The sequence below is a fragment of the Oreochromis niloticus genome, linkage group LG5 (assembly GCF_001858045.2).
Source record: "Oreochromis niloticus isolate F11D_XX linkage group LG5, O_niloticus_UMD_NMBU, whole genome shotgun sequence".
Taxonomy (NCBI): domain Eukaryota; kingdom Metazoa; phylum Chordata; class Actinopteri; order Cichliformes; family Cichlidae; genus Oreochromis; species Oreochromis niloticus.
This window is the reverse complement of record NC_031970.2, coordinates 30,921,200-30,946,382: the sequence shown is the minus strand read 5'-3', so window position 1 is coordinate 30,946,382 and position 25,183 is coordinate 30,921,200. Positions and strand designations below refer to the sequence as shown.

Here is a 25,183-nt window from a genome sequence, read left to right as displayed (position 1 = left end):
TGTACCCCACGTACAGCTAAACAGCCAGTGACAATGAACTCATTGCATTGTCCATGTAAACTCATTAGACATTTGGATATGGTCAAAACAACTTGCTGAATTTCAAACCAAGCATCAGAATGGAGAAGAAAGGTCGATTGAGTAACTCTGAATGTAACATGGTTGTGGGTGCCAGATGGCCTGGTCTGAGTAATTTAGAAACTGATGTTTTACTGGGATTTTCCCACACAACTATCTCTAGGGTTTACAGAGAATGGCCTGAAATAGTCTATCCTTTTATGACCACAGCATACCCGTATTCTGATGGCTGCTTCCAGCATGTGCCATGTCACAAAGTTCAAATCATGTCAAACTGGTTTCTTGAACATGACAAGAAGGTCACTGTACTCATATGACCTTCACAGTCCCCAGATCTCAGCCCAACAGAGCATCTTTGGCATGTGGTGAAACTGGAGAGTCACATCATGGATGTGCAGCTGACAAATCTGCAGCAGCTGTTTGTTGCTATCAAATCCATGGATGTTTCTAGCACCGTAAAGCTTGAACTGACCAATTCTTCACATGCCTTATATTGCCAGAAATCATGGAAGAATAGTGCATGACACGGGAAAAAAAACTTTTGTAGTTCCTGTTTGCTGTAGAAACCCAAAAACATTAAAAAGATCTCATCAGATCACAATCACTTTGATGTCAACTAACTGAAGCAGTAGAGTGTGTGTCTGTTTTACAGCTGTGACAGTCTCCTGTTGACTAAATCTGTCCACAGACAGACATATTCAGAGATTGTGGTAATTCCTGCTGCAGTCTGGGTCTCCACGGCCAAATTTAGCCAAAATTACACTCGCACAGAAACAGACTCACTATGTGAAAAACAATAACAACTATGCTTTATTTTTAGCTACACACAAGCTTTGTGAGTATACTCTGCATGACTGCAATGCTATTGCACAAACAAGAGCTGCAAAAGTGTTTGAGTGGCCTTTGTGCTATGTCTTGCTCCAGTATGTGTTCCACGATGACACACAGACAAACACAAAGAAACTCACAGTATGAAAAATAATATAAGCCTTCCCGCTGTAGCTGGTTAAAACGCCTTTTTCTCCCAAATGTACTTAATTTTTTTTTTTTTTTTAAATTCTCAGGTGTCTCCATTACACGTCATACAGCAAACACTTACCAGATAGTTCATGACGAGTGCTAAACCTCTCTGTCCTCTCTACTGCAGTGATGCGTCGTGCCACACATATCATACATGACTGCAAATCTGAGGAAAGAGACAGCGCCATGTTAAATCCTCATGTAACTACAGTGGAGGCAGAACTGGACGGTTACTATTTTGTTTATGGATACAGAACCGTTTGGAATATTTAAGAGGAAGCCAAATAAGGCAAAAGGTAATGAAAGTACATCTGTTTTTAAACCACAAATTTTAAACATAAATGTATGGTACGAATGAGTATTTGGGCTACATTAAGAAGAAAAAAAAAAGATTATTTTGAGAATAAAGTCGAGATTCTGAGAAAAAACTCGAAATGTGGAGATTACAGCTGTTGTTCCAAGAAACTGCCACGACTGCTATACCCTCTACAAAACGCCTTGTTTAGATGAGATGATGAAAATAAGCAAATAATAATAATGATGATAAGCAAATAAACACAATGTGGTGATAAACATAAGGATGTTAAAGATGGTGCAGAAAGCTGAATGTGGTCAGAAGGGAAAAAGAAAAACCCACACAAACTTCACATGTCTGGCAGTAGACAGATGGAAAGATACCGATGGTTACACCCTTGTGCAACAAAGAGGATGTATGTCACAAGACACAATAAGACAGCTGATCAAATAGTTTCACTAACTCATCTACACAATGCAATTTGTAGAGAGTATAGGAGCCGTGGCAATTGTTTGGCTTGAAACAACAACTGTAATCTTCAAATTTTGACTTTTTACCAAAATACTAATTTGAGTGTGATCTCAAAATTTCGACTTTAGTCTAAAAATGGACACTTATTATTATTTATTTTCTTAATGTGGCTCTAATACTAGAAAAACAAAACAAGCTTATAAACAATGACTTGCCATCTCCCTCCTCCATCATGGCCCGGGGCTGAGTGAGAGCAAAACACTGCATAGTCTCATAGCGTTGGCCTCCCGCTCTTTCTTCTGGCAGTCCATGAGTCTGACCGTGAACATAGTTGACCAGCATGCGACAGTTGAACGTGTGGCTCTTCTGACGAGGTGCCTCTCCACCCCACGATGCTCCATTGGGTGCTGTGATGCAAAAAAAAAGATGCAGATAACTCTTTAACCACATGTGCAAGTGATCCATCATTTATGTGTGTGTTATTATTTTTTATGTATCTTAAATGTGTTTGCACAAACATAATAAAAACACTCGTGTCTCACCATTAGACTTGGGGAGATTCTTGTGAAACTCCTCTCGGTCCTCGTCATGGATGATATTGTACACGCTGGTGTTGATCAGCTCCTCCTGCTTGTACTGCAGGTACTGGGTCACATTGTCCGATACAAATACAATGCTGCCCTCCCGGTTAACTACAAAGAGAAAGCCGTCCAAGGCCTAAAAGAGCAAGGGCAGAAGAAAGGAGAGCCAAATGGAGTGAAGGCCCGTCAATGCAAATAACATTAGTTTTTTTAAATTATTACTGCTTTGTCCGTCTAAAAAGAAACCAGCTGAGACATTTTTATCAACTACATGTCAGCAATGTCACCAAAGCACAGATCCAACATATGGAGGGGGAGCTAATTGGTGTTACTCTTTTGCCCCCGAGTGATCGTCCCCAAACTGACCTGTAGGAGCAGTGGCCCCAGATGGTCCTTGTCAATGACCCCTTGACCAGTGGAGGAAACATCCGCCTTCTGAACATCGTCATCACTGCAAGAACTCTTTCCTGAAAACAAATGAGGCACACTGCACTGTTGGTAACAATAATAATTTTGCAGTTCTGTTGAAAATAACTTCCACTGTGTAAATCAACAAGATTAGTTTGAATTCTTGGGACAACTTGGTGCATGACCTGTGTATTTTCCCCATGTAGTACAACAACTTTTTCTTTTCTTTTTTTTGTACATCATACTAAGTGATAATCTAAAATTACAAAAAAAAAAAAAACAACCTAAAAACATATCAGTCTCTGTATAATTACTCACAGTATATTAAATATGTTTTCTGGCCACCAGAGGGCAGCACAAGTCATGACTGCATGGTTGGCATGCCTTTCTATTTTTAAAATCAGCATGTGTCTGAGGCTTTGTTAGATACCACTCTATATAGCTGGGTCACTTGGAACACAAGCAAGATGTGAAACTGTATGCCACTGGATTGAACGCTATTTCAAACTTTCAGTAGCTGTACAAGAAGAGATGAGACAGCAGTTGCTGACCTAAATGAAAAACAAAACATAACAAAACAAGGAAACTGACCCTAAAGATGAAGACGTGTAAACAAGGGTTGGGGTGGGGAAAGGTGTGTTAAATAGACAACAGTCAGAAAAGAGAAGAAAAACGGAGAGGCCCCTCCATCATTCTTATCCTGTAACTATGGTAACCTGGCTGCACAACGCCAGGACCCACAGTAGCCAGCTGTGACCCTCTGGGTACATTCCAATATGATTGCTCGCTTTCTTCTTTACCCACTTATCCTAACAGATGTAATCTCAACCAGGCTAAAAACATTTGGAGGAAGTTATTCACTTCTGTGTATTTAATTGTGTAAAATCTGCAAAAATGATTAAAAAAAAAACAGCTTTGAGATAGGAGTGCCTTTCTATAAGGTCTGATTTCTGAGTCTCTAGTACCATTAGTCTCCCAGAGAGAAACAGGGTTTGGCACTAACAGATACACACTGTCACTTACAGCCTTGAGCCATGACCACCAAGGATTGGTCTCAATTACTGGTGTTCATTTACCCCCAGCGATACAAACAGCCAAACTGGCTGTCAGTCTGAGGTGGCCTGGCCATGAACCAAACACACTACTTTATCACTGGCATCATCTGTCCTGCAGCAGCGTACTTGACAATCCTTACTTTCTCCACGGTTTACTTTCCATACACAAATTTAAAAATAAAATGATCCTCTTTTGTTTTAATATGTGTACGCTCATGACTGAGGGGTGTACGGATGTAATCTGAACACGGAGGTGGTACCTTGCTCCTTGATTTGTCTGATCTGCCTCACTGTCTCCTTGAGGATGGCACATTTGTCAGGCTTGACGTTGAAGCTGTCAATGTTGGAGAGGTTGGCAGAGATGAGCTCAGCCAGCTCCTCGATGTACTTGCTTTCCTGTTCCCTCCGACGCTTGTCACACCTGCTGAGGCACCAAAGGGATTAGATATGTTGCCATGACAACCTCACCTCCCCATGCCCCATCCGTATGCAGGCCATACGGCCATACAGGGCTCAGATGCTTCCGATATTCAGTTAGCAGCAACATATGCTTGAACCAGGGATGTGGCCAGGAGGAAGACAGCGACATCACACACACACACTCATGTGTCATGCTGGCATTTCCAATAAAAACAGCGACGGACAAAGTGGACTGATGCATTAAATACACTTAGCACAAGTTAGAGCACTTACCCTAAGCCTGGAGTGTCACAGGTGGACAGTTTACGCTTACGGTCGGAGCAGAGGGGCTCCAACGAGTTGTCTCCGACGCCACTCATCTTCAACACACATCAGCACCTGAAAGCGCAAATCAGTGCATCACGTATATACATAATGTGGCGTGATCAGACAGAATGAACTGAGAGTGGTGTGTGTGTGTGTGTGTATGTGTGTGTGCGTGGTGCAATTTAAAAGACCATTTAAAATGTTTTTTTGTTTTTTTTTCAAAGTCCACTCAGAAATGAATGCAGATGAAGAGACTTCTGGAGGAACAGAAGAATTTAGATTCCTATAGATTTATAAGGGCAGACTGTCCAGTTATCTGAGCAGCCTTGGTTTCTGCGCTGTGTTTGATGGGAGTGAAATCTCATCTGTTCCACTGCAAGGAGCAACTGATGATGATGTAGTGATTTGGAGCCTCAGGGGAGATGGGTCATCCCGCGTTCAGCCAGCCTACCCGCTAGAATGATACCCTTCTGCTAGCAGCGGCAACACAAGTATACTATACAAACCATTTCCAGTGCACTTGCATGCTCAGGCATGTCGGGGCACAGTGTTTAAGAGTGCTAGAAGCTACTGTCCCAGAAAGGCGCATATTCACCAGCTCGTCTATTTGTTTAACTGCCTGGGGCTGCACAAGCCAAAAAAAAAAAAAAAAAAAAAAAAAAAAAGAGAGAGAAAAATATTACACACTGTTCAGGCTTGTGGAGCCCTGAAACAATCCAGGCGAGGCTCTACAACGTATTCAAATGACTAAAAACTGCATTCTCTTTACTGTGCATGGTCCATGCTAAGCTATATCCGCTCTTTCTTCCAATAGATTTTAAGTTCAGTTCAGTTCAGCCCCCCCCCGCCCCCCCCCCCCCCCCCCGCCCCCCCCGCCCCATATCATCCTAAGACAACACCTCCCTTGTATTTTTCCCTTTCTGTAGCTGTGCCGAGCTGGGGATCGTGTCCTTGTTTTCTTGCTCTGGCACTAGCCTCTGTCTGACCTCTCAGAGTTCACGAGAGGAAACCCCTGTAGCCAACATCTAAGGTCACTGATCCTTCCTATTCCCACCCAAAAACTTCTGAGCTGCACTACCAGACTGTTCGACTACAACCCTATCCTGGACTTTGTGTCTGCTTCTGTGCGCGCGCGCGCGCACACACACACACACACACACACACACACGAACTCATTCCAAAGAAGAAAAGTGTAAAACGGATGGGAGTCATTATGCAACTCCTGCTCCACAACTGCAGGCTAGGACATGCAGCCCAGTCACCCACCACCACTATTACTACTAGAAGAGCACCAGGTCTCAGACACGCACTTTGTGCAGTAAATCTGCATCGCATGCTTCTTGTCCATCTACCTTTCAGCACCCCTCTCTAAATCTGCCTTTCGTGCTCCAGCTATGACTTTTGCTCCCCTCCCTCCTCTCTTTCTTCCTTCCTTTCTGATTTCTGTCCTAAGGCTCACCTCTGCAGCAGCGTAGAAAGATGACATCAGCCCTCAGTCAGCCTCACATCCTGACCGGACAAACAGCAGAGCTGCAGGCTGCAGGAAGTCTTTTGGGGGACAGGGTATGAATACCAGGACTGTACTACAGGGAAACCTTACTGGAAACCAGAGTAAACGTAAGCACGTTCCAACATGGTAATGCAAAAAAAGGAAAAAAGAAAAAAAAAGAAAAAAAAGAAAAGTAATATGGTCTTAAACAAGACAAGAATGATCTCATTTGATTTTGACAACTGTAACTCAAATTTACTGTTGTTTTAAGTTTGTGTGTTTTTCACATTTAAACCAGCTAAACGTTTAACATGACTGAAAACCGAAAACAGACAAGTTGAGTAGATGGCAGCAGAGCAGTAAAAGAGAAACTTTTAGCAGCAGCCCACCAAAACCACAGATGTCTCTCAACAGGCCTGGCAGTGTGCCACTGACCTGAATCAGCTTCAACTAACAGTGTGAAAGTTGCTCAGGAACAAGATGAGATGTTGCACCTACCATCAGGTACATGGGCACAGTAAATAATAAAAACATTTTATAGATCAAAGTAAAATGGTCCTTATTGTTATTTGACGGAGTGAATGTACAAGTGAGTGTATTTCTGTGTTTTGCTTGGACATTTTTTGGACATTTACTGCATGCTCACCTTAGCCAGTACAAGCCCCAGTCAAAATCCATTCAGGGTCTAGTGTCACTTTAATGTCTCAACATCTCCTGGAAACAGAAAGAGAAAGGTCATGAACTACAGCGCTCTATAAATGTCTGGAAGTCTCAACATGACTAGTATTTTTATGCACATTAAAACATGTGCTGTATACATGTTTTTCGTTCACAGAATTTCATGGGAAAGACTCAATTCTAAAAATGCACAGGAAGTCACAGCAGTTTGCATCCTGTTTGCCCCCTCCCCCTGTTCCACTGCGTCATCACTTCCCTTTCCAGGAAACGTGGCCACTTATCCACCATATTTACATATTCTGTTTGTCAGTTCCCTGTCGTCCTGGTTTTTACTCACACTTTGTCTGATTGTTGTCTGGCATCAGAGGGTTTCCAAAACTAATCTAATTGAGCATTAGGAGAAAACACAGCGTGGAAATCCTTCTATATCTGACAAAGGTCAGAAAATTCCAGCAGCATTTACTAAAATGCTTAAAGACCTTTACCATCTATGGCAGCCAGTAAAATTATCTCCGTCAGTGTGATGGTTTTTTTAGTTTTCTTATTAAGGAAACTCTACACAGAAATGAATCTCGTGATCTTTCTAGTCACTAACTTGTGTATATAGGTTTTCCCATAGAGCAACTACAATATCAGATTTAGATATGTTAACTTTTTATTTTCTTTTTTTGCTAACCAAGTATCCTTCTAGTCACAAGGGATCTGTCAGATTCCCAATCCTAATATTTAGAGTGCCTTGTGTTCAGCAAGTGTACAAGCTCCTGCCTAAATCACTGCATCATCCTCTGTCAAAGAAAAGCCTGTGAGATAGTATTTTTCCCATGCTGAAATCTAAGAATAGCCACACAGAGTAAACACAAATTCTTCCTGTGATAAAGTTTGATATAAAAAAAAAATTCTCTACGGTCAAAATATAAATAAATCCATTTTATTAGTTACCGTGTTCAACTGCTCATTTATACAAAGTTATACTGAGCCAATCACTTGTAGTAAATGTGTGCATGTAGGCATGGGCAAGAAGAACTGCTGAAGTTCAAATTCAGCATGATGGCAAAGAATGGTTATTTAACAGATTTTGAACGTGGCGTTGTTGTTGCTGCTGCCAGATGGGTTGGTCTGAATATTTCAGAAACTCCTAATATACTGGGATATTTTTTTCCTTTCACAACCATCTCTAAAGTTTACAGAGAAAATCTGAAAACAAACACTATGAGTGAGTGGCAGAGAAAATGCCTTGTTGACACCAGAGGTAAGAGGGGAATAGTCAGACTGCAAGAAGGCACGGTAACAAAGATAACCACTTCTTGTAATCAAGGTAATCAGAAAAGCATCTCTGAACACACAAAACACTGAACCTTGAAGCAGATGGACTACAGTAGATGAAGAGCACATCGGGTGACACTCTTAGCAGCTAAGGACAGGAAATTGGTTCAACAGCTCAGGTTGGTAGTGATGTAATGATCCAGGCATATTTTCTTAGCACACTTATTACCAACTGAGCATTGTTTAAATGCCACAGCCTAGATTAGTATTGTTGCCAACCATGAGGATTGGTCCATAAACACGGACGAGCACCGTGTTGAAAAGTGAAAAATTAACTCAGTTAAAAAGTCAAAAGGTTCATGTAATAGCAAGGTGCGCCTAATGAAATGGCAGGTGAGAGTATATTAAAACACACATTTCCTAAAACATTAAACATGCTAATAAAAATGTATCATTACACAGTTGTCCAACTCATAATCATCACTGCCACACACAGGAAGTGTGTGAACTGTGACTCTGAGTCCAGAGTGTGTGCCTATGCGATACTCCAACACAGGACACTGATCACATTAGTCCCAAAAACAGAGCTGCAACTGATCTAATGCTGCAGCTCAATAATTCAAACACAGACAAAGAGATAAAACCAGCCCTCTTTTCTCTGTCTGTCAACTGTCCAAATACAGGTTAATTATTATGAGGAACCTGTTTACACACAACCAACAGAACAACAATGTAGAGACATAATGAACCCGTTTAGTTTTAACACTGCGCACATCATCACACACACACACACACACACACACAAGTCTTTGCTAAGCATTAATCCCTTTGTTTCTGCTCCTGGTTCATTGACGGTACAATTATGGACCTCATCCTTAGGGAGGACGAGTAACAAAAGTAATAGAAAAAGGTAAAAAAAGCACTGAGATTGAGTGCACAAAGTCTCAAGTTAATGCCAAAATTACACCAAAGTGGCACAAAACAGCAAGTTACGCAAGTCTCATACTGGAACCAGTATGTAAGTAAGGTTGCAGATTGCCATTTTCTTCCAGGGTGTTTTTGGAGAAGCAACCAGAGTGAGTTGCGAGATGACTGGTGCAAGACTGAATCAACAAGTGGGATGCAAGAGTTTGGGCCAACAAATTCTACTTCCTAAAGTAAAACTAGCAGAATGACTCCACTATGAACCTAACTATACCATTTCTACTTGAGGAACATCCAACTTTTTCTGTGGAGACTTGCATGTAGATGACTCCACCACAAATAGATTAGGTAAACATGATACAGATGACAGATCAATGTCCAAATCAATGACAGGTACCAGCTCCCTGAGCAGAATTTTGCATCCTCACATCTTCTAAACTACACAGCACCATTGCAAAAACTCCGTTATGTGCTATAAAACAATTATTCGAACATCCTCTGTGTCATATTTTACCTGGCAAAAACTGTGGTAAATAACCACGACAAGAAGTCAGAATTGCTCCTGACTTTTGTCTGCTGGTCTTACAAACAATTCTCAGTTAAGTAACATTAGCAACCTCAGTTACTAGAGTTATTGAAAAGTTACACAACTGTGCAGTCTAGCTAATGTTAAGTTCCCGATAGACTCACCTCTTAAGTGTTTTGTTGATAGTGAATAGATTTTCTCACTTAGTTGTCTTTCATAAATCTGAAAGGGTATTGTGGTCCTAGAATGTTGACGTTTCTCTTCAGATTTAATGTTTAAATGAACTTTCTATGCAAATGCAGACATACCGGTACTGCTTCACTGGTTGGTGGCTATGTACAAGAGAGCCAATAAAACTTCTATAAGAACATGCTTATCATTTTACAGACTTAATGCCATTGACATTGTTTAGGTACACTTGGTGAATAACTTTACATTCTGCACATCACTTCAGTTACATCCATGATTTTGATTTACTGACATTTGGCTCAAGGCCAGAGCTGCAGCAGCGTCAGTCAGTCAGGACCAGAATAGTGAGAAGGACATTCCTGCTAAGCCTAAAATAAAGCCTGAAATCTGAGCTCCCCTAGACAAAGAGCGGCAGGCCCAACAATAACCACAGACCCACCCTAAACAAAGATCACACATACTGGGGTACACATGCACAAAATTAAAGACCCCTGAAAAATGGATCTAAGTGTTTCTAAGTGTAGCAGGAAGTATTTGTCTAAAAAAAGAACACTGTAGTCAGTACATTTTAAAGCATGATAGATCTGGGCTACAAGAACCGTTTAGCCTCATTACTTCATTACACTCAAATATCCGCGCACACACGCACACAAACACACGCACACACACACACACAAGTGGTAAAGTAATAAAGTAACAAAAGGTGTCCACTAGAGTCTGGGGAATCAAGTGCAAAAAGGAAACAAAAGGACACAATGACTTCCTGTTATTCCTTCAAGGAATTTCTCCACCTCCTGTTGGGCATAAAAGCACCTATATACTGGGTTAAGTGCAACTAGACCTTCCACCAACACAAACTCCCACACAGTTTCATTAATCCTGAAGCCTTATGTTGAATTTTAAAATAAACCACAACAAAATATACAAATTATATTCCAACTCATAAAATTACACAGAAACAATCTTAGAAGTAGCCTGAATGTTTAAAGATATATTTTTATTTAATAGTCCTTGTGAGTTAGATAGATTGTTGTAAGGAGTGCAGAAGGTAAGCTCTCTGATGAAAATAAAAGTCATGGTTATGTTTCACATGCTCGTCCCCACCCACACGAAGTGCATTGTCGAAACAGCCCTGGGACTATTTATACTGATAGTTGCAAGGTGCTCAGTTTCCTGTGGTCTACTCCTAAAAATAAATGAATGAATAGACAAATTTTATAAAAAGAAAGAAAAAAAAAATAGAGTTAAGATGGAAAAAGAAGACAGCAAACTAAGTAATCACTGATTTTTTTTCTTTTTGAACTGTTGCTGCAATCTCCCTCTGTACAGTCTGGGAATGTCTATGCCCCTAAGTTGATATATCATAGCAAAGGATGCAGAAAGCAACCCAGTCACTCAGCGGTGTCCCCAGCAAGCACACTAGTCTGCAGGTGCAGGACACGTGAATAAGACACCAATGTGCAGTATGTGCTAACAGTGGTGATATCATTTCTTGATACTTCCTACCAGTTGTAAGGACAACAACACAGAGTTGGTGCATATAAAATTAACTCTGGCATCCACCAAAGAGGTTTAGACTTCACACCAAAGACAAATTACCAAGACCTTTTTGTTCCTTTCTTTTGTTTAAAAAAAAAAAAAAAAAAAAAAAGTCAATTAAATGAGGCCAATCATAAGGTACATTTTGCCTAGAAAACGTTAGGCCATTTTTGTGTGCTGGTCTTGCAAATATGATCAGATATTAATAAGAGGAAAATGTACAGTCTTCTGTTAAGTAAGGTATCACTGCCTGCGTGAACTTTATGTAGACCAATCATGGTTACGTGTGTATTCATAACTAAAAGCCTGTTCTGAGTCAACAAAAACACTGCCAAGAGCGAGCACAAATTGCCTGTGAAAGGGGGAGCTACCTTCAGTGTCGTTTGGTGTGTAAATTGACGAGAAATTATCTTCTTATTCACCTCATAGTACCATTTGTAACTGAATAAATCTAAATAATTCACCATCTTATTATGATGGATTAATTATTCCATATTATAATAAATTACAATTAAGAGAAACATTATGAAGTAGTATATCCTTTTGCTTTGAAAACAGAACTGTAGGCAATGAGGTGCCACAACCCAACTCTAATAAAATGACAAGGGAGTTCAAATAATTCCTAGATATTCATTGTTACCTACAGTATTAGCGGCTTGGTGTAGAGCTGACAAAAGTTGCTGTCAAACATATAATTCAACCCTAGCTGTTACCCTATGGAGGTAACATGTGGGAAGAAAAATGTCAAATGCAGTCAGAGCAGACGTCAAATGGATTTTAATCTGCCAACCACTTAGTATAAAGTTCATGTGAAATTCAGTTTCATCAACACGAGAATAGCGCAGGCAACAGACTGATAAATTTGCAGCTAGCAAGCGGCCATCCTGTGTCCTTCTACCTGCACGAACTACCCAAGAGTATAATGGAACCAATGGAACCAGACAGCAAATGCCTTATGGGTTTAAAAGAAACAGAAGGGAACCCCCCCCCCCAACAACAAACTATTAACAGAGCAGTTTTACACTGCAATGGAAGAAAAATAAGACAAGGACAACAGATTACATGTTTGGGCTACACATTCTGAAGTTTCAATGTTATCATGTCATCGTCGCCATGTTGGTTTTTTGGATCACAAGCTACCTTACAGGAATGAAAGGTTGACGTGCAGATTTATCAGCAAAGACTAACAAGCTTGGTTAACTTGCTGCTTTCATAAACTGTGTGGGTTTAACACCTGTACAGGAGTTAAAAACTGAAGCAAACATTTCGACAGTCTGCACCACACAGGAAAGCATAATATTAAACAGCTGGGGGGGAAAAAAATAAATAAATAAATAAATATCACATCAGGTCTAGCAGACCCCAATATGCTCCAGTTTCCATTATTGAGACACTTGGACTTGCTTGGCCTTCTTGACCCCTAGCTCAATTATACAGATTGATGAGTTGTTAAAAATAAAAATAAATAAATAAAAATTCATCCCACACAGAATAGTTATAAAGGAGGGAAATGACCCCAGAATCTAAAGCCTTTTGTTGTATTAGGCTGTAAATATTCTTTTTAATGTTGCAAATTTGGGCAGTTTTACATGGGAATCTATGAGGACTAAATCCCTCTTGGATTCACAGACAGTATAATATATGCCTCTTGATTAGGAAAGAAAATTAAACCTTTTATTTCTGTGTTGTCTATGATGCTTTTTACCCGACTAAGCATCAAGAAGTATGAGTGAACCACAGCCGACATTGCAGTTCTTGCTTTATCTAATTACAAACTAAATTTCACTTTGTTTAGTAGCTATCTCTCATGTTGACATTTTAGGGATTTCCCTCTTAATTGTAACAGAAGATGACATCCAGAAATATTTTTCAGAGTTGAATGCACTTATTTTCCTTATTAGCCATTTCCCTGCCAACATTTTCATTCCAGTATTACACATGATTTCAATGAAACCTGAGCTAATGGGGCTTAACTGGAGCCAAAGGTTTTGATGGCAAAGAGGAGAGTGCTGCCATGCAATGAGATTTCAGAAAGGGGATGAGAAGGACATATGTGAAGCATATGTGAAGTGAGGATTTATTAAAAAACAAAAAAGCAAAGCTGTAAATTGCTAAGAGAAAACGGGGGGAAAAGAAAATAAACAAACGCAGATGAAAACAAAGCAAAAAAAAAGAACAAAAAAAGAACAAAAAAAAGACTGAAAAGACAAAGCTGGGTCCTTAATCTGTTGTGTGGTTGGCTGGGGAGTGTCCAGAGGTGTGATTCAACACTGCCAATAATTTAACAAAACACATTTCTGCTTTACTAAATTTAAAAAAAAAAAAAAAAAAAAAGGAAGAAGACAAAGAAATAAGCCTTTGTCTTTAAGGTAAAAAATGTCACAAATGCCAAATTTGATTTTATTGACCAACAAAGAAATAAAATGTGTGAAAAAAGTCAAGTGTCAAACACATTTTGCACTTATGATGGATATTGTAAAACCCATTCTAAACATCTGCACTCTCTTTTCAATAAAGAAATACAAGATGTCCATAGACGAATGTGGTGAGTAAGACTTGGGTAGCTCATAGCAGAGGGAAAACTGTGTTCATAGGATTGCTTATTTCTCTAGAAGAAAAAAAGAAAAAGAAAAAAGAAAACAACCCCCACCCTTTTCCAATGCACACAACACACATGAGAGCTTGGACAGGCTGTGTGTGCATCTCCCCATTTTTTCCCACACAAACTGCAACGTGGAGAAAAACCAGGGAAAATAAATGAAGATGAAAACAAAGAGATGGCAGATTCCACTGTGTGTGTGCGTCACACTTGCATCTCCTGCAACTATCCATCATCAACAGGAACAAAGAAAAGAAAGGAAGAGGATAGGACATGCGCCGGCATAGATTCAAGCAACTAACTTGTCACATTGCACAACTGTTAATTCCACGTTCCCAATAACCCCTTCATTTTCAATAGGCTTGATGTGCTGGTGCAAAAATAAGCTCAGCATCGTCCAGAGGAGACCACAGACCAAACAGAATGCAGTCAGCTGTGATCACACAAGGCTAATATTATGGAAATGAGTTCATTAATCAATAGCTAAACAGCCTTTTATCTGGGGAGCCAGAACACCAGCGCCTGATCAACCTCCATGCTGCCCACCCTGATAACACACATATCCACTTGCAACTGATGCAATGAGCGGGCAAATCTCCTGTAGTAGTTAAATCAGTGTGACGATATCTTAACCACTGTAATTATTGTTTGTGATATTTGTAAGTGAGGCGATGTCAACAGAAAACACTGAGTTTGATTCGACAGTTTTGATTTTCGCTTTGCTGTTGAGACAGAGAGGGTCTTTCTGTTTTTAACGTTTCAACTGTGTCTCTCTCTCAGTTTTCTCTTTTTCCTTTCTCCCTCGCTCTTGCTCTTGTGCCTTTCCCTCCTCCCTATCTGCTCCCTCCCTGCCCCCTCCTCTTTCCTCCTCTTCTCCCCACCGTCACTGTTGGATTGGTGGAGTAAACACAGGAAGAGAGCGGGCTCTGTTCCACCACGCCAGAGCTGAGCCTGGGCGTTCCTGCAGCGCTCCTGCGCCGGGGTCAAAAGTTTACTGTGGTTTTCATTTCACCTTTCCGCAGCCAATCAGAGCACCACACTGCAGTCTCTGAACTCTGACCCCTGCAAAGAATTCCAGTCAAAAGATGGTCTGACGCCAGTTTCACAACTTTGAACCCTCCTCTATCCTAGTATTCCTCTTACTACTTCTTTCTTTTAAATGGTCAGCTTCATGTGGTGATGGAGCCTAGGTAAAAAAGGATTTTACTAACAGGAGTAACAGCAGAGGGAACTATCAATACGTGCCTTGTTTGATCTCCCAGGGTGATGCTGACCTTGGTTAAGAATACTTGAGGATTTTACAGCCCGTCAGTAAAGTTTCTTTTAGTTTGCTTTTCACTCAGCGCCAAAAAAAAAAAAAAAAAAAAAAAAAAATTAAAACAGAAGAAAGCAGAAGAGATAACAGACTTTATCATCTCAAGCTATATAACATGCCCTGTTTTATAGTTTTTAATTCATTGTGTTATTTCATGCTTTAGACAAAATAACTGATAAGGACAGCAAGGACCAATTGTTTAAAGGGTGACAGAGACAAAAAGAAACATGGCTCTCTGCTGGGATTCAGCACAACACCTGGGAGTGTGTTTAGGAGTCAAGTCAAAGCTGCTCAGTCCAAGTGGACAGAGACACGCGTACACACACATACACACAGCCAGCCATAATCCAACTGTGGGTTTGTTTTTGTCTTGGTGACACTGCACTCTGTCCCATCTGCTGAGTGATTAAGCCTGCACTGCTAATCACGTCCTTCGCTCTTCAAGGGGGCAAGCAAAGGACAACACAGGCTGACTGAGCGGACACACACCACTCTATGCATATTTACAGTCTGGTTTATGTTTATTTGAAGTATAAAGCAACAAAAGTTGCATTTGCTGTTTCTGCTGGTAGAAAAATGAAATATTGTTGATTTTTCCTCAAGGCAAAAAAATGCTTGTGAAGTAGGAGTATGAGCTTCACATAATATCGTTTTTTTTGGTTTTACTTGAAGCAAAGTGTGAAAATAAAGCTGTCTCTTAAAGAAATCTCCTTTTTCCAATACAAATAAGACTGCAAAAGATTCAACTATTAGATTCTTTTATTAATAAGAAGTGACACAAATTACAATAGTCCTCATATAGCCCAAATAATTCATACTGTGCCAATACTAGGACTGTACCTCATAGTCAATAACTATAACGTTGGGTTTTTAAGACTATCGATATTTGTTTTATTTTTGTTTGTTTTCCTTAGAATATAGAAATGTACACCACCTCAGCTCATCCATCTCACTCACAGGTTTGATATCACCACCGTTCAGATCATTCAGATCAACACTTTGCATAGCCCTTTGGTAACTTTTAAAATAAAGAACGCAGCAAAAATATCTACAGACAGTACTGCTTCACAAAAAAGGTCTTTTTTTTCTCCTGCTGCAAGCACACCTCTCACTCTCTCCCCTCCTACTCAGTTACGTGAGTGAGACAGCAACGCAGCTTCACTGAATGACAAAGAACAGCAGTACAACAAGTGAAAGGAGCAAAAAAATAAGACATGATGCAGCTTCCAATTTCCTCCCTCAGTGTTTATTTTACTTGAACAGTGTGATTTTGTTAGGCCTGAAACACTGAAACAAACCTAGAGATCAGTCAGTGACCTCCTTGCAACCTTCGGCCACTTGGGGAAAACCTTTACTCCCTAAGTATTTGGAGCCTGACTGCTGGTTGTTGGTAGGTGAAATCTATCACAAAGTGGGTGCTGCACCCAAAACCTCCTTGTGATTGCTTTGGTAACTAGCAGACTACTGCAGTTGCCTAGTCTGAAAAGAAAAGGTCGACATGTCTGCAAACTAGTCTTGCTAACTAACCACCAAGTGGCAGTGAAACTACGTGTGACGCAAACCGGAATCAGAAACTTTTAAAACTCTTACTTCAAAGTGAAGCCCTTACTCATTTCTACTGCGCATCCTACAGTTATCTGTTGGTGTCTTTAGGCCTTGTATAAATGGGGGCTCAGATGATGTGATTATGAAAATCTAAACCCTCTCCCATTTGGATATTAAAAATGAATTTCTTGACTGTAGATGAAGCTTGTGCCCTGCCACACTAAGTTTGTTTTTGACCTTCACATTGCCTTAAAACCAAAGTCATTAATTGCTTTAAATAATATTGGAATTCTATTTCAAGGGTGGCCACCATGACCAGAGGATTTGACTAGGACACATTGGTGGAGCTAATTGAACAGGGACCTTTACTTGTATTTTTAATCATACCATAGTCACACATAACCACTTCTCCCAATATGGCAAGAGCAATAAGGATAAGTGTGTATATAAAAAAAACATAAACAGGGCAAATAGAAACATAGTAATTACTTGCAAAAGTAAAGCCACTTCTATATAAAATAAAGAGTCAAATTTTAGTTTTGTATTTGTAAATTTTAGTATTTAAACCAAGACTTCACTGCACAGCTTGATGTGATGTGGCAACATCAGGAGGCAAGTGTTAGCTCTGCTATTCTAGGGACAACAGTAAGCTTCAGAGCAACCTTTTGATTAGAGTGTTGCCTTAACGACAAGCCACGTAAACAGGACTGACGTCAGTAGGCAGAAAAGAACAGTAATAGTGAAAAGAACACTTTTCTCTTCCCGTGAGGAGAAGAGAAAAAAAACAGAAAGAGCACATATAAGAAACAAGTGTAGTAAATTATCTGACACATGCCTTGCCAGTGTTGACATGCTGTAGTAAGTCTGGAGCCTTTAACGATGGCGTGGAAGTAAGTCATTCATGACTTTTCTTTGAACTCAGGGCTATAATAAAATAACATTTATTACAGCCCAATGGAAAAATGAAAAAAAGTGTTAAGCTCAGTGCTGTGTGCAAAAATGCACACACTCATTGCAATCTGTGCTAATTTACTAAATGAAAGAAGATTTTGAATTTCAGATGAACTACAGAGACAGTACCCGTACAGTCCCTGCTTGCATGGTCAGATATCCTCTTACAACTTGGGACTGCAGTGCCATGCATGCCAACAGCTGCCTCCCAGGTCAGACAGACCTAGAAACTAGGGCTGGGCAATATGAACCAAAAACCCTCTCTCAGTGTTTTTAGACTCTGTGGTAATAGAAAATCTCTCTCTCACAATGTTTTTTATTAATATAATCAAAGCAAACTGAATGTTAAATTGGTGTAAGTTGAAGACACATTTTTATTAAAACACACTGAAAAAAGTAAAGTGCAAAAGGAGTGACTGCCAATTTACTGGAAACTCAGTAAATGTTTAATTTTGATGCTAAAAAATGCCAGTTTCACTGGGCAAACTGATTTTACTCAGTTAGGGATCATTTGGCTTCTTTGAAGTGGGTTTGTCTGAGCTACCTATTGTCAGTGTGTTTTAAGTCAGTGGCCAATGGTATACCACCAAGTAGACAGGCGAACTGACACCGAAGGTGAGCAATGTACAAACAGAAACAAAATGTCTTTTAGCCACCTAAAAAAAAATAAAAAAAAAATGCTAACCTTAAAAATAAAACACATTAAAAAAATAGCAAGGAAATCAATTTAATTAGTCAGGATATTGTGGAGGCACCACACTCAGTTGTTTTACATTAAAGAACACACGAGTAGCTGTCTACTAGCACCTTGATTAATACGTTACTGTATGCTTTAGAAGCAATTTCCATGTAAAATGACTCTTCTGTTCACTGATGCCAGAGGACAAATACTTTCTCAAGCCGTTTTCACACACAAACAGCTTATACTCACTGACTGTGTTGACTACAGACTTTTGCAACGAAGTGCAACACAGCTAGGCTGGTAGCACGAGTGTCTCTCTTCGGGCATTTCTATAATATTTCAATGAGTAGTACAGGGATGTGCATTTGGAGACTAGCACAAAAAATTTGAAACAATGTTTCGCATATAAATCTGGAAAAAAATCTCAGCAGTCACTGTTTCCTGTCTGAACTCCCTGTATTCCCATTTCAGCAGTGATTTGGGACACATATCATTCAGGATATGACTATAGTGATTGAAGCATGCCTCAAGTGTGAGTATAAATTGTTATGGGGCTGTGTTGACACTACAGTTCAGGCGAGCGATGACTAATGTGGCGTTATAACCAAGGCTATGAACTCGTGAAAATGTCAGGAGAATTAGGTGGAGACCTTCTCTAAAGCTGCCCTTTATCATATAGACTGCAGTTAAGGTGTGTGTGGAGAAGGCAGGACACCTGCTAGCTGCCACTGTAAGGTGAAAATATAAGAAGGAAGGAAGGGCCCGGTGCTAGCTGGTTAGCAGCAACTGAACTCTAAATAAGACTGAGAGGATTGTCCAATCAAAGATGCCATCATTTTCTCAGAGAAAGAAAATAAATTTAGTCACCTGTTTTCACCAAATACACCTGGGCAGCCCACCTGAGTGAAGTGTTTGTGTGGGGAAACACTGACATAACTTGTAGACACTCCCCAGGCCTCCTAGAAACCACACCCCACTGCCACAGAAAGTCAACATAAAACTGTTTCGTTTTCGATGTGTACACGAAACAATCTTTTAAAAAAATAAAATTAAAAAACAACAACTACAAAACTAAAAAAAACTAAACCACTAATATTAAAGGCCAGTAAAGCTAAGCTTTGTGAAACGTTAGGACAGAGAACCTTGAAAACTCTGCAGTGAACAAAGCCCTTTGTTGTTTCGATAGCAAACCAATTCCACAACACTCAAACATATGACCCAAATTGGAGCTATTTCTGAGACTCTCACTAATGACATAAACATAACACATATTTACACAGGAAAGATTTCTAAAAAAAAAGTTACATTAGAGCCTTTATGGGTCTCATGGTCTATGAAGAAGTTGTACCACTTTTTAAAATTATTTTCTCTTTAATAAAAGGGGGGAGGGGTACTGATGGGAAAGGAAAAGTGAGGACTGAATCAAGATGGAGAGTATCCATGCACCAGTTGAAAAGTTCATTCAGAAATGACAGTATCTCTTATTCTCTTCTCTTCTGCAGCCTTTCTTTCTAATTCTTTTTATGCTGAATAACAGACAGAGAGAGCATCTGGTAGCAGTTATCTCACAAACCAAACTTTTTTTCACCCTTGCTGCGTCTCCCTAGAGCAGTTTTATAAAAGGGGGCCCTAAACAAAACACAAACAACGTCTTGCTAACTTTTTACAATAGTAACAAAACTAGAGCAGGGTCCTACCCTCCCACTGGCTTGTTCAGGTGAACTCTTTTTACGAGCATTCTTGAGCTGGGGGAGCGAAAGTTAAAGGGGGAGTTGAAGTTAAAGAGGAAGGGCAAGGAGGGGAGGGGGACAAAGCTCTTGGCACACCCTTCCCTAATAAACTCTTTCCTCCATCCAATCAATGAGGACTAGAGCGAGAGCTGTTCCAAATCCACGCTGGTTATAAACTAGAATTGGGTGCAATGATTGCTTCAGGCTGCCTGTTTGGCTTTTAGAAGTGTGCATGGCTCACATATGGCTCAGCTAGCCTAACACTTGGGTCTTACCTCAGAGATGAAGAAGAGGACAACGAGGGCATGAATGACATGTGACTTCAAACAGAATGAAAGTGCAAACTGCACCATTTGACTTGGGTCTCAGTGAGGTGGCGATCTGGCCTTCCCTGGTTGATCTGGTTTCGGCAGCTCTCATTTCATACTCTCGCTCTCACTTGTTTGAGCAAAGTAACTAAATATTTCAGCAGTGGAAACATGACTGTCTTGTTTAGCAGAGATTTCTATATTTAGCTCTACAGAGGTAGGCAGAAAAAGCAAACCTACCTGTTGAGTTCTGCCAGTGTGTATGTGTATGTGGTATGTGCCTTTTAACAAACAAATCCAGATCACTGTCACTGCACGAGTGACCTTGAGATGTGGGAACTAAACAGGATGTTATGCACAGCTTGAGCTGACCACAGGAAGCTTCTGAATTCTTAAACTTGGTTGTAAAACGGCCTTGTACGACCAGTCAAAGTGAGGGAAACAAATACTCAAACTTGACTTGGAAACAGACCTGGGTAAAGATAACATCAAATACAAAAACAGTTGCTAAAAATATAAAGATCCTCCTTTTCTCTAAATGATAAGAACTGGTTACAAGTTACATAAGAAGGAGCAACTGCTTTCCTTGACTAACCCTGCACTCCACATACAGCTGTAAGAAGACCAAGGAGTCATATTTCAATTAGGGGAAACAATCAGGCTATTCTTTTTCAGCTCTGTGCCATCAAGAGTACTCTCAAAGCTACTGCTCATCCACACAACTATTAATCATAAAATAAACACATACCACATGACCGATTGGCAGTTTCTCGAAACTAAGCTTATTATCTCCGTCTCTCGGTCTCTCTTAAGGCAGGGAGACTGACGAAACACTCAAAGAATGCCATCTATTCAGACATTAATGACACAAAAATGCCGCTCAACAAAGACAGATTAGGCAGTCATCAGAGAGTTGCAAGCTCACCACCACTGTATTTAGAAGTCTTATACAACTCAAATATGGTGCCAGTCCTACGCAAAAGGCGGCCTCCCATAACGCGGTGAAAGCAGTAAAAATATTTTTAAAATGCTGCACTTTTTGATATTATTTAAAAATTAGGTTTTTAACCATTTCATTCATAAACATGTTTGTTTTGAATGCACTGTGCTGACCCTGAGAATTGCAGTTTGAACTTGTTGTGGTCAATATATTTCAGGCTTCAAGCAGGAAGCAGGCACTCATGTGTGCCCCAATTTATTCATGTCACTAAATAAGTTTGAGCACTTCTAGAGTAATTTATATAGCCATAGCCGCTCCTCAAAAATTCACATTGTTTTTGTCATTTTAGGGACAGGATACAATACTTTGCTTCACAAGTAACCTCTATAAGAATGACCCAAATATCAGCAATGCCTCCAAATGTTACGCTCATTTTAATAGGGTAAGCATAAGGGTGCTGAATCCACGGAACATGTGACCGGAGAGCCTTCTCCCATGCCCATGAGAAAAAGTGATAAGTTAATGAATTATTGAGAGCCCATGCGGGGGTCGACAGACAAAGAGCGAAAGCCATGCAATGCAGTCACTTCTGCACCCCATCTGCAGTCAAAGAATCCCCCCAAAGATTGATTCATTGTTAACACAGCCTGACACCCTGTGTGAGGGAGAAAGAGAGTGGTAGATAAAGGGACAGAGAATGGGGGGAACAGGGGGCTCTGTTTGCCAAGAATATGAGCAGAAGTAGCTCATTGGACAGGTTCCCACAGTGGTCATTCTGCCCACTTAGAAAAATACCACATACATGGACTTGAGTAATGGCATTCTATGAGATTCAAAATAAAGACAAGTTAGCCCACCTGACAGCTAAAGACTGCTAGTAGAACCATTCTTACTCATTATTTCTCAGCTACCAACCATCTAATGTCTACATTACTGAGATATCACAGTCTATTTAATCCCATGTGTGAAATCGCTGTAAGTGGGAAAACTCCACAGTAGGCAACAACCAAAAAAAAGAAAGAAAGGAAAAAAGAAAAAAAAATACCTGAATGATCCCAGAGACTCTTGCATTGAGATGTAAATGCCTGCAAGTATCGGCAGGGATGGCCCCGGGCAAACAGAGCGACAGCACACCTAGTCCTCAAGCATTTCAGAGAAATGACTAACCTACCCCCTCACTGTTTGCCTACACTTGAGCACGCTCTCCAAGAATTTCCTCTTACAACCTTAAAAAAAACCAAAACAAAAAAACTGAGTGCTCAGCATACACCTTGTCAAGCACAGGGAGGCGAACCCAAACCGGAACCCTGCGAGTGTTTATCATCCTCTGCACTGACACATCCATCTGCCTCCACAACCATTCCGCCTGTCTCTCACGTATGCACCTACATGTGATTTACCAGCAGTGAACGCCAACATTTAATCACTTAGAGAGATAGTCCCAGTTATACCAACCACTACAATCACGCGAGCGCTTTTTCGCTACAGTCATGCAAATAAATACCACATGCTGGGGATTGTTCAGAGCAGCCACGCTGAGCCAGTCAGTTCAAGTTGGGTTGCAAGCAGCAAGCGAGCAGCATAGTGTAGGCTACTGGAAAATACTGCGTGGTTGCCCACGACCTGCAGCTGGCAAACTTTACTAATGTAACAACCACTTAGAAAAAAACCCGTCCCATTTTAAAATGAAAAACCATTTTGTCATTTTTCCTACACTGTTTTTTTTAATGGGTGTTACTTAGATGCTCTAAGTCTCTGGTTCAAAGTATAAGGAGGGTGCTCTGTTTAACAAAACCGAAGTAGATACACTGTAATTAAGAGTGCTAATCTCCACCACATTCACCGTGGAAGCTAGTCACTCGACCAGAAGGTCATTCAATTTTGTTATTTAGATTTCCCCACTAATGAAAACTTCCGCGGTGTACGGTCACACATTAGCTGTGAACACAGACGACTCCAGCAGCAGATGAACCGAAACTGTAAAGCAAGGCGAGCTGTCAGGTAGAAAATATAGTCCCCAAAGCTATTCAGCTATGTGTGTTGACAATGAACACACGCTAACGGCCGCACAAACTTCACGTAAACGTTTCCAAACACAAAAGAGTTCACTCGTGAGCAGAGCTGAGTGTTAACAGCTAGGGTATTGCACCCCAGCGAATCAGAGCCTTGGTCTCGTAAACTTTGTAGCTACTGGATAATGGAAACGCCAAAAAATACAAAAACCAACAAGAATGGATAATTATCAAGCCAAGCTCGACGTTCATTATGATACCACTTATAGGTTAGGAGCTAATAATATTACAGCAAATATCCCATAATAAACAGACACTGGTAAGGTGGTTCGTTGTATCACGGTAGCGTAAAAAAGCACAGCCTGCTCGGAAAGCGAAGCTACACTAACACCCTCTGTAACGGCCGTGTGCTTTCAAACACACACCAGAGCCAGTGTTCAAAACTTGTGTATAACTGAATCATAAACCAACTGCAGAAAACTCACCGGCTTCGACGCTTTCATTGAGTACACCAGTTTGTTTTACGCCTCTAGAAACTCTCCGCCATCTTCGGCAAGACCGTGTTTGTTTAAATGGGAAGCACTCCCAGATCGGAGGGAGCCAGCTTGTAGCAGGTCGACTGGACTTCTGGGTAATGTAGTTTTCCCCATTTATAGGTCGCATCAAAGTGTTTGGCGCGTCCTGAAAATGAACTACACGTTCCTTTAATACCCTTAGGTAATATGAGCAGCAGACATAGATATTATTAGGGGATCTAAATTTTCAATTATACACTGCATGTAGTGTTAAATGCATAAAGCAGCTTCATACTAGCTACTTAGCCCTCCATATCTGTAGAGTATCCGTTTTTAATTTTGCTCATTTCTTATTCATCTTAATTAATCAACATAACACTGATAGCCATTTTGAATTTATTTAAGTTAGCAATTATATATTAATAATAAACAATACAATGTCAGTAAAATTCAGCATAATTGCATGCAATATGGCCTGAATTATAAACATTAACTAATTAACTGTAAATATTAATCTGAGTTTTTATATACTCTGTACTGTGAAATCTTATCTAACACCATTCATTGCACATCTAGTATCTTGTAGTTATATCAGTTGCAAAGTGACTGTCAATCATATGCATAGCATGTACAGCCTGGTATCACACAGACTACTGGCACACTGTCATATTTTTTTAAATTAACCGTGGAATCTCTGTGGCCCTTGAGCTGTATCACAGATGATAAAAAATAAAATAAATAATCTCCTCAGTGTTCTCTCAGGCACACCAGTTCAGAATTTTTACAAGTTAAGAAGGGGCGTGGGTAAAAAATGGAGAGAAAGCTGCAGGATGAGGGCACGGGGAGCGAACAAGCAAAAGTATTAAATATGCAGTTAGATCCTTACTTGATCTTTGCTGTCTGAACACTGTACTTTTGGGTGTAACAAAACAGTGTGAAAAAAATGAAAGGCTGGTCACATATTATCTTTACAGCTAATTGCTTAGATGACACAAACTGCTGCAGCACTTGCAGGTACCCCTGCGCTCAGATTTATCTATTTGCTGTGAAGACGGTAAGTATTGACTGAGGAGTGTCATACGTGATCATGAGGCCATTTTGACCCATGATGCACCACAGAGAAATCACTCCTGTCTGTCAGACTTTACAACTCCTGCTCATGTCTCCAGGACTTTTTTCACAAGTAATATCTTGTTTATCTTATACACATGTACAGTATATATTTATATATACTATAATATAAAGAGTTTACATTTTATTTGTTTCATATTTATATTTTAATTGAGTGTCTGTAACATTTTAACGTCCCCCCTGGGATGAATAAAGTATCATTCTAACATGAGC

General features: G+C 40.2%; 1 protein-coding gene across 1 annotated transcript in view; it reads right to left on the bottom strand.

The window, feature by feature from the left end:
• The window catches only part of LOC100701900 (nuclear receptor coactivator 3), a 31,888-nt gene extending 7,945 nt beyond the window's left edge, over nucleotides 1–23,943 (bottom strand). The window contains 8 exon segments of the mRNA XM_025907451.1: nucleotides 1,178–1,264; nucleotides 2,080–2,271; nucleotides 2,407–2,581; nucleotides 2,812–2,912; nucleotides 4,169–4,329; nucleotides 4,602–4,706; nucleotides 6,770–6,837; nucleotides 23,810–23,943. Coding sequence (XP_025763236.1) covers nucleotides 1,178–1,264; nucleotides 2,080–2,271; nucleotides 2,407–2,581; nucleotides 2,812–2,912; nucleotides 4,169–4,329; nucleotides 4,602–4,687 — 802 coding nt within the window. The 5' untranslated portion in view covers nucleotides 4,688–4,706; nucleotides 6,770–6,837; nucleotides 23,810–23,943.
• Between the last annotated feature and the right edge of the window lie 1,240 nt (nucleotides 23,944–25,183).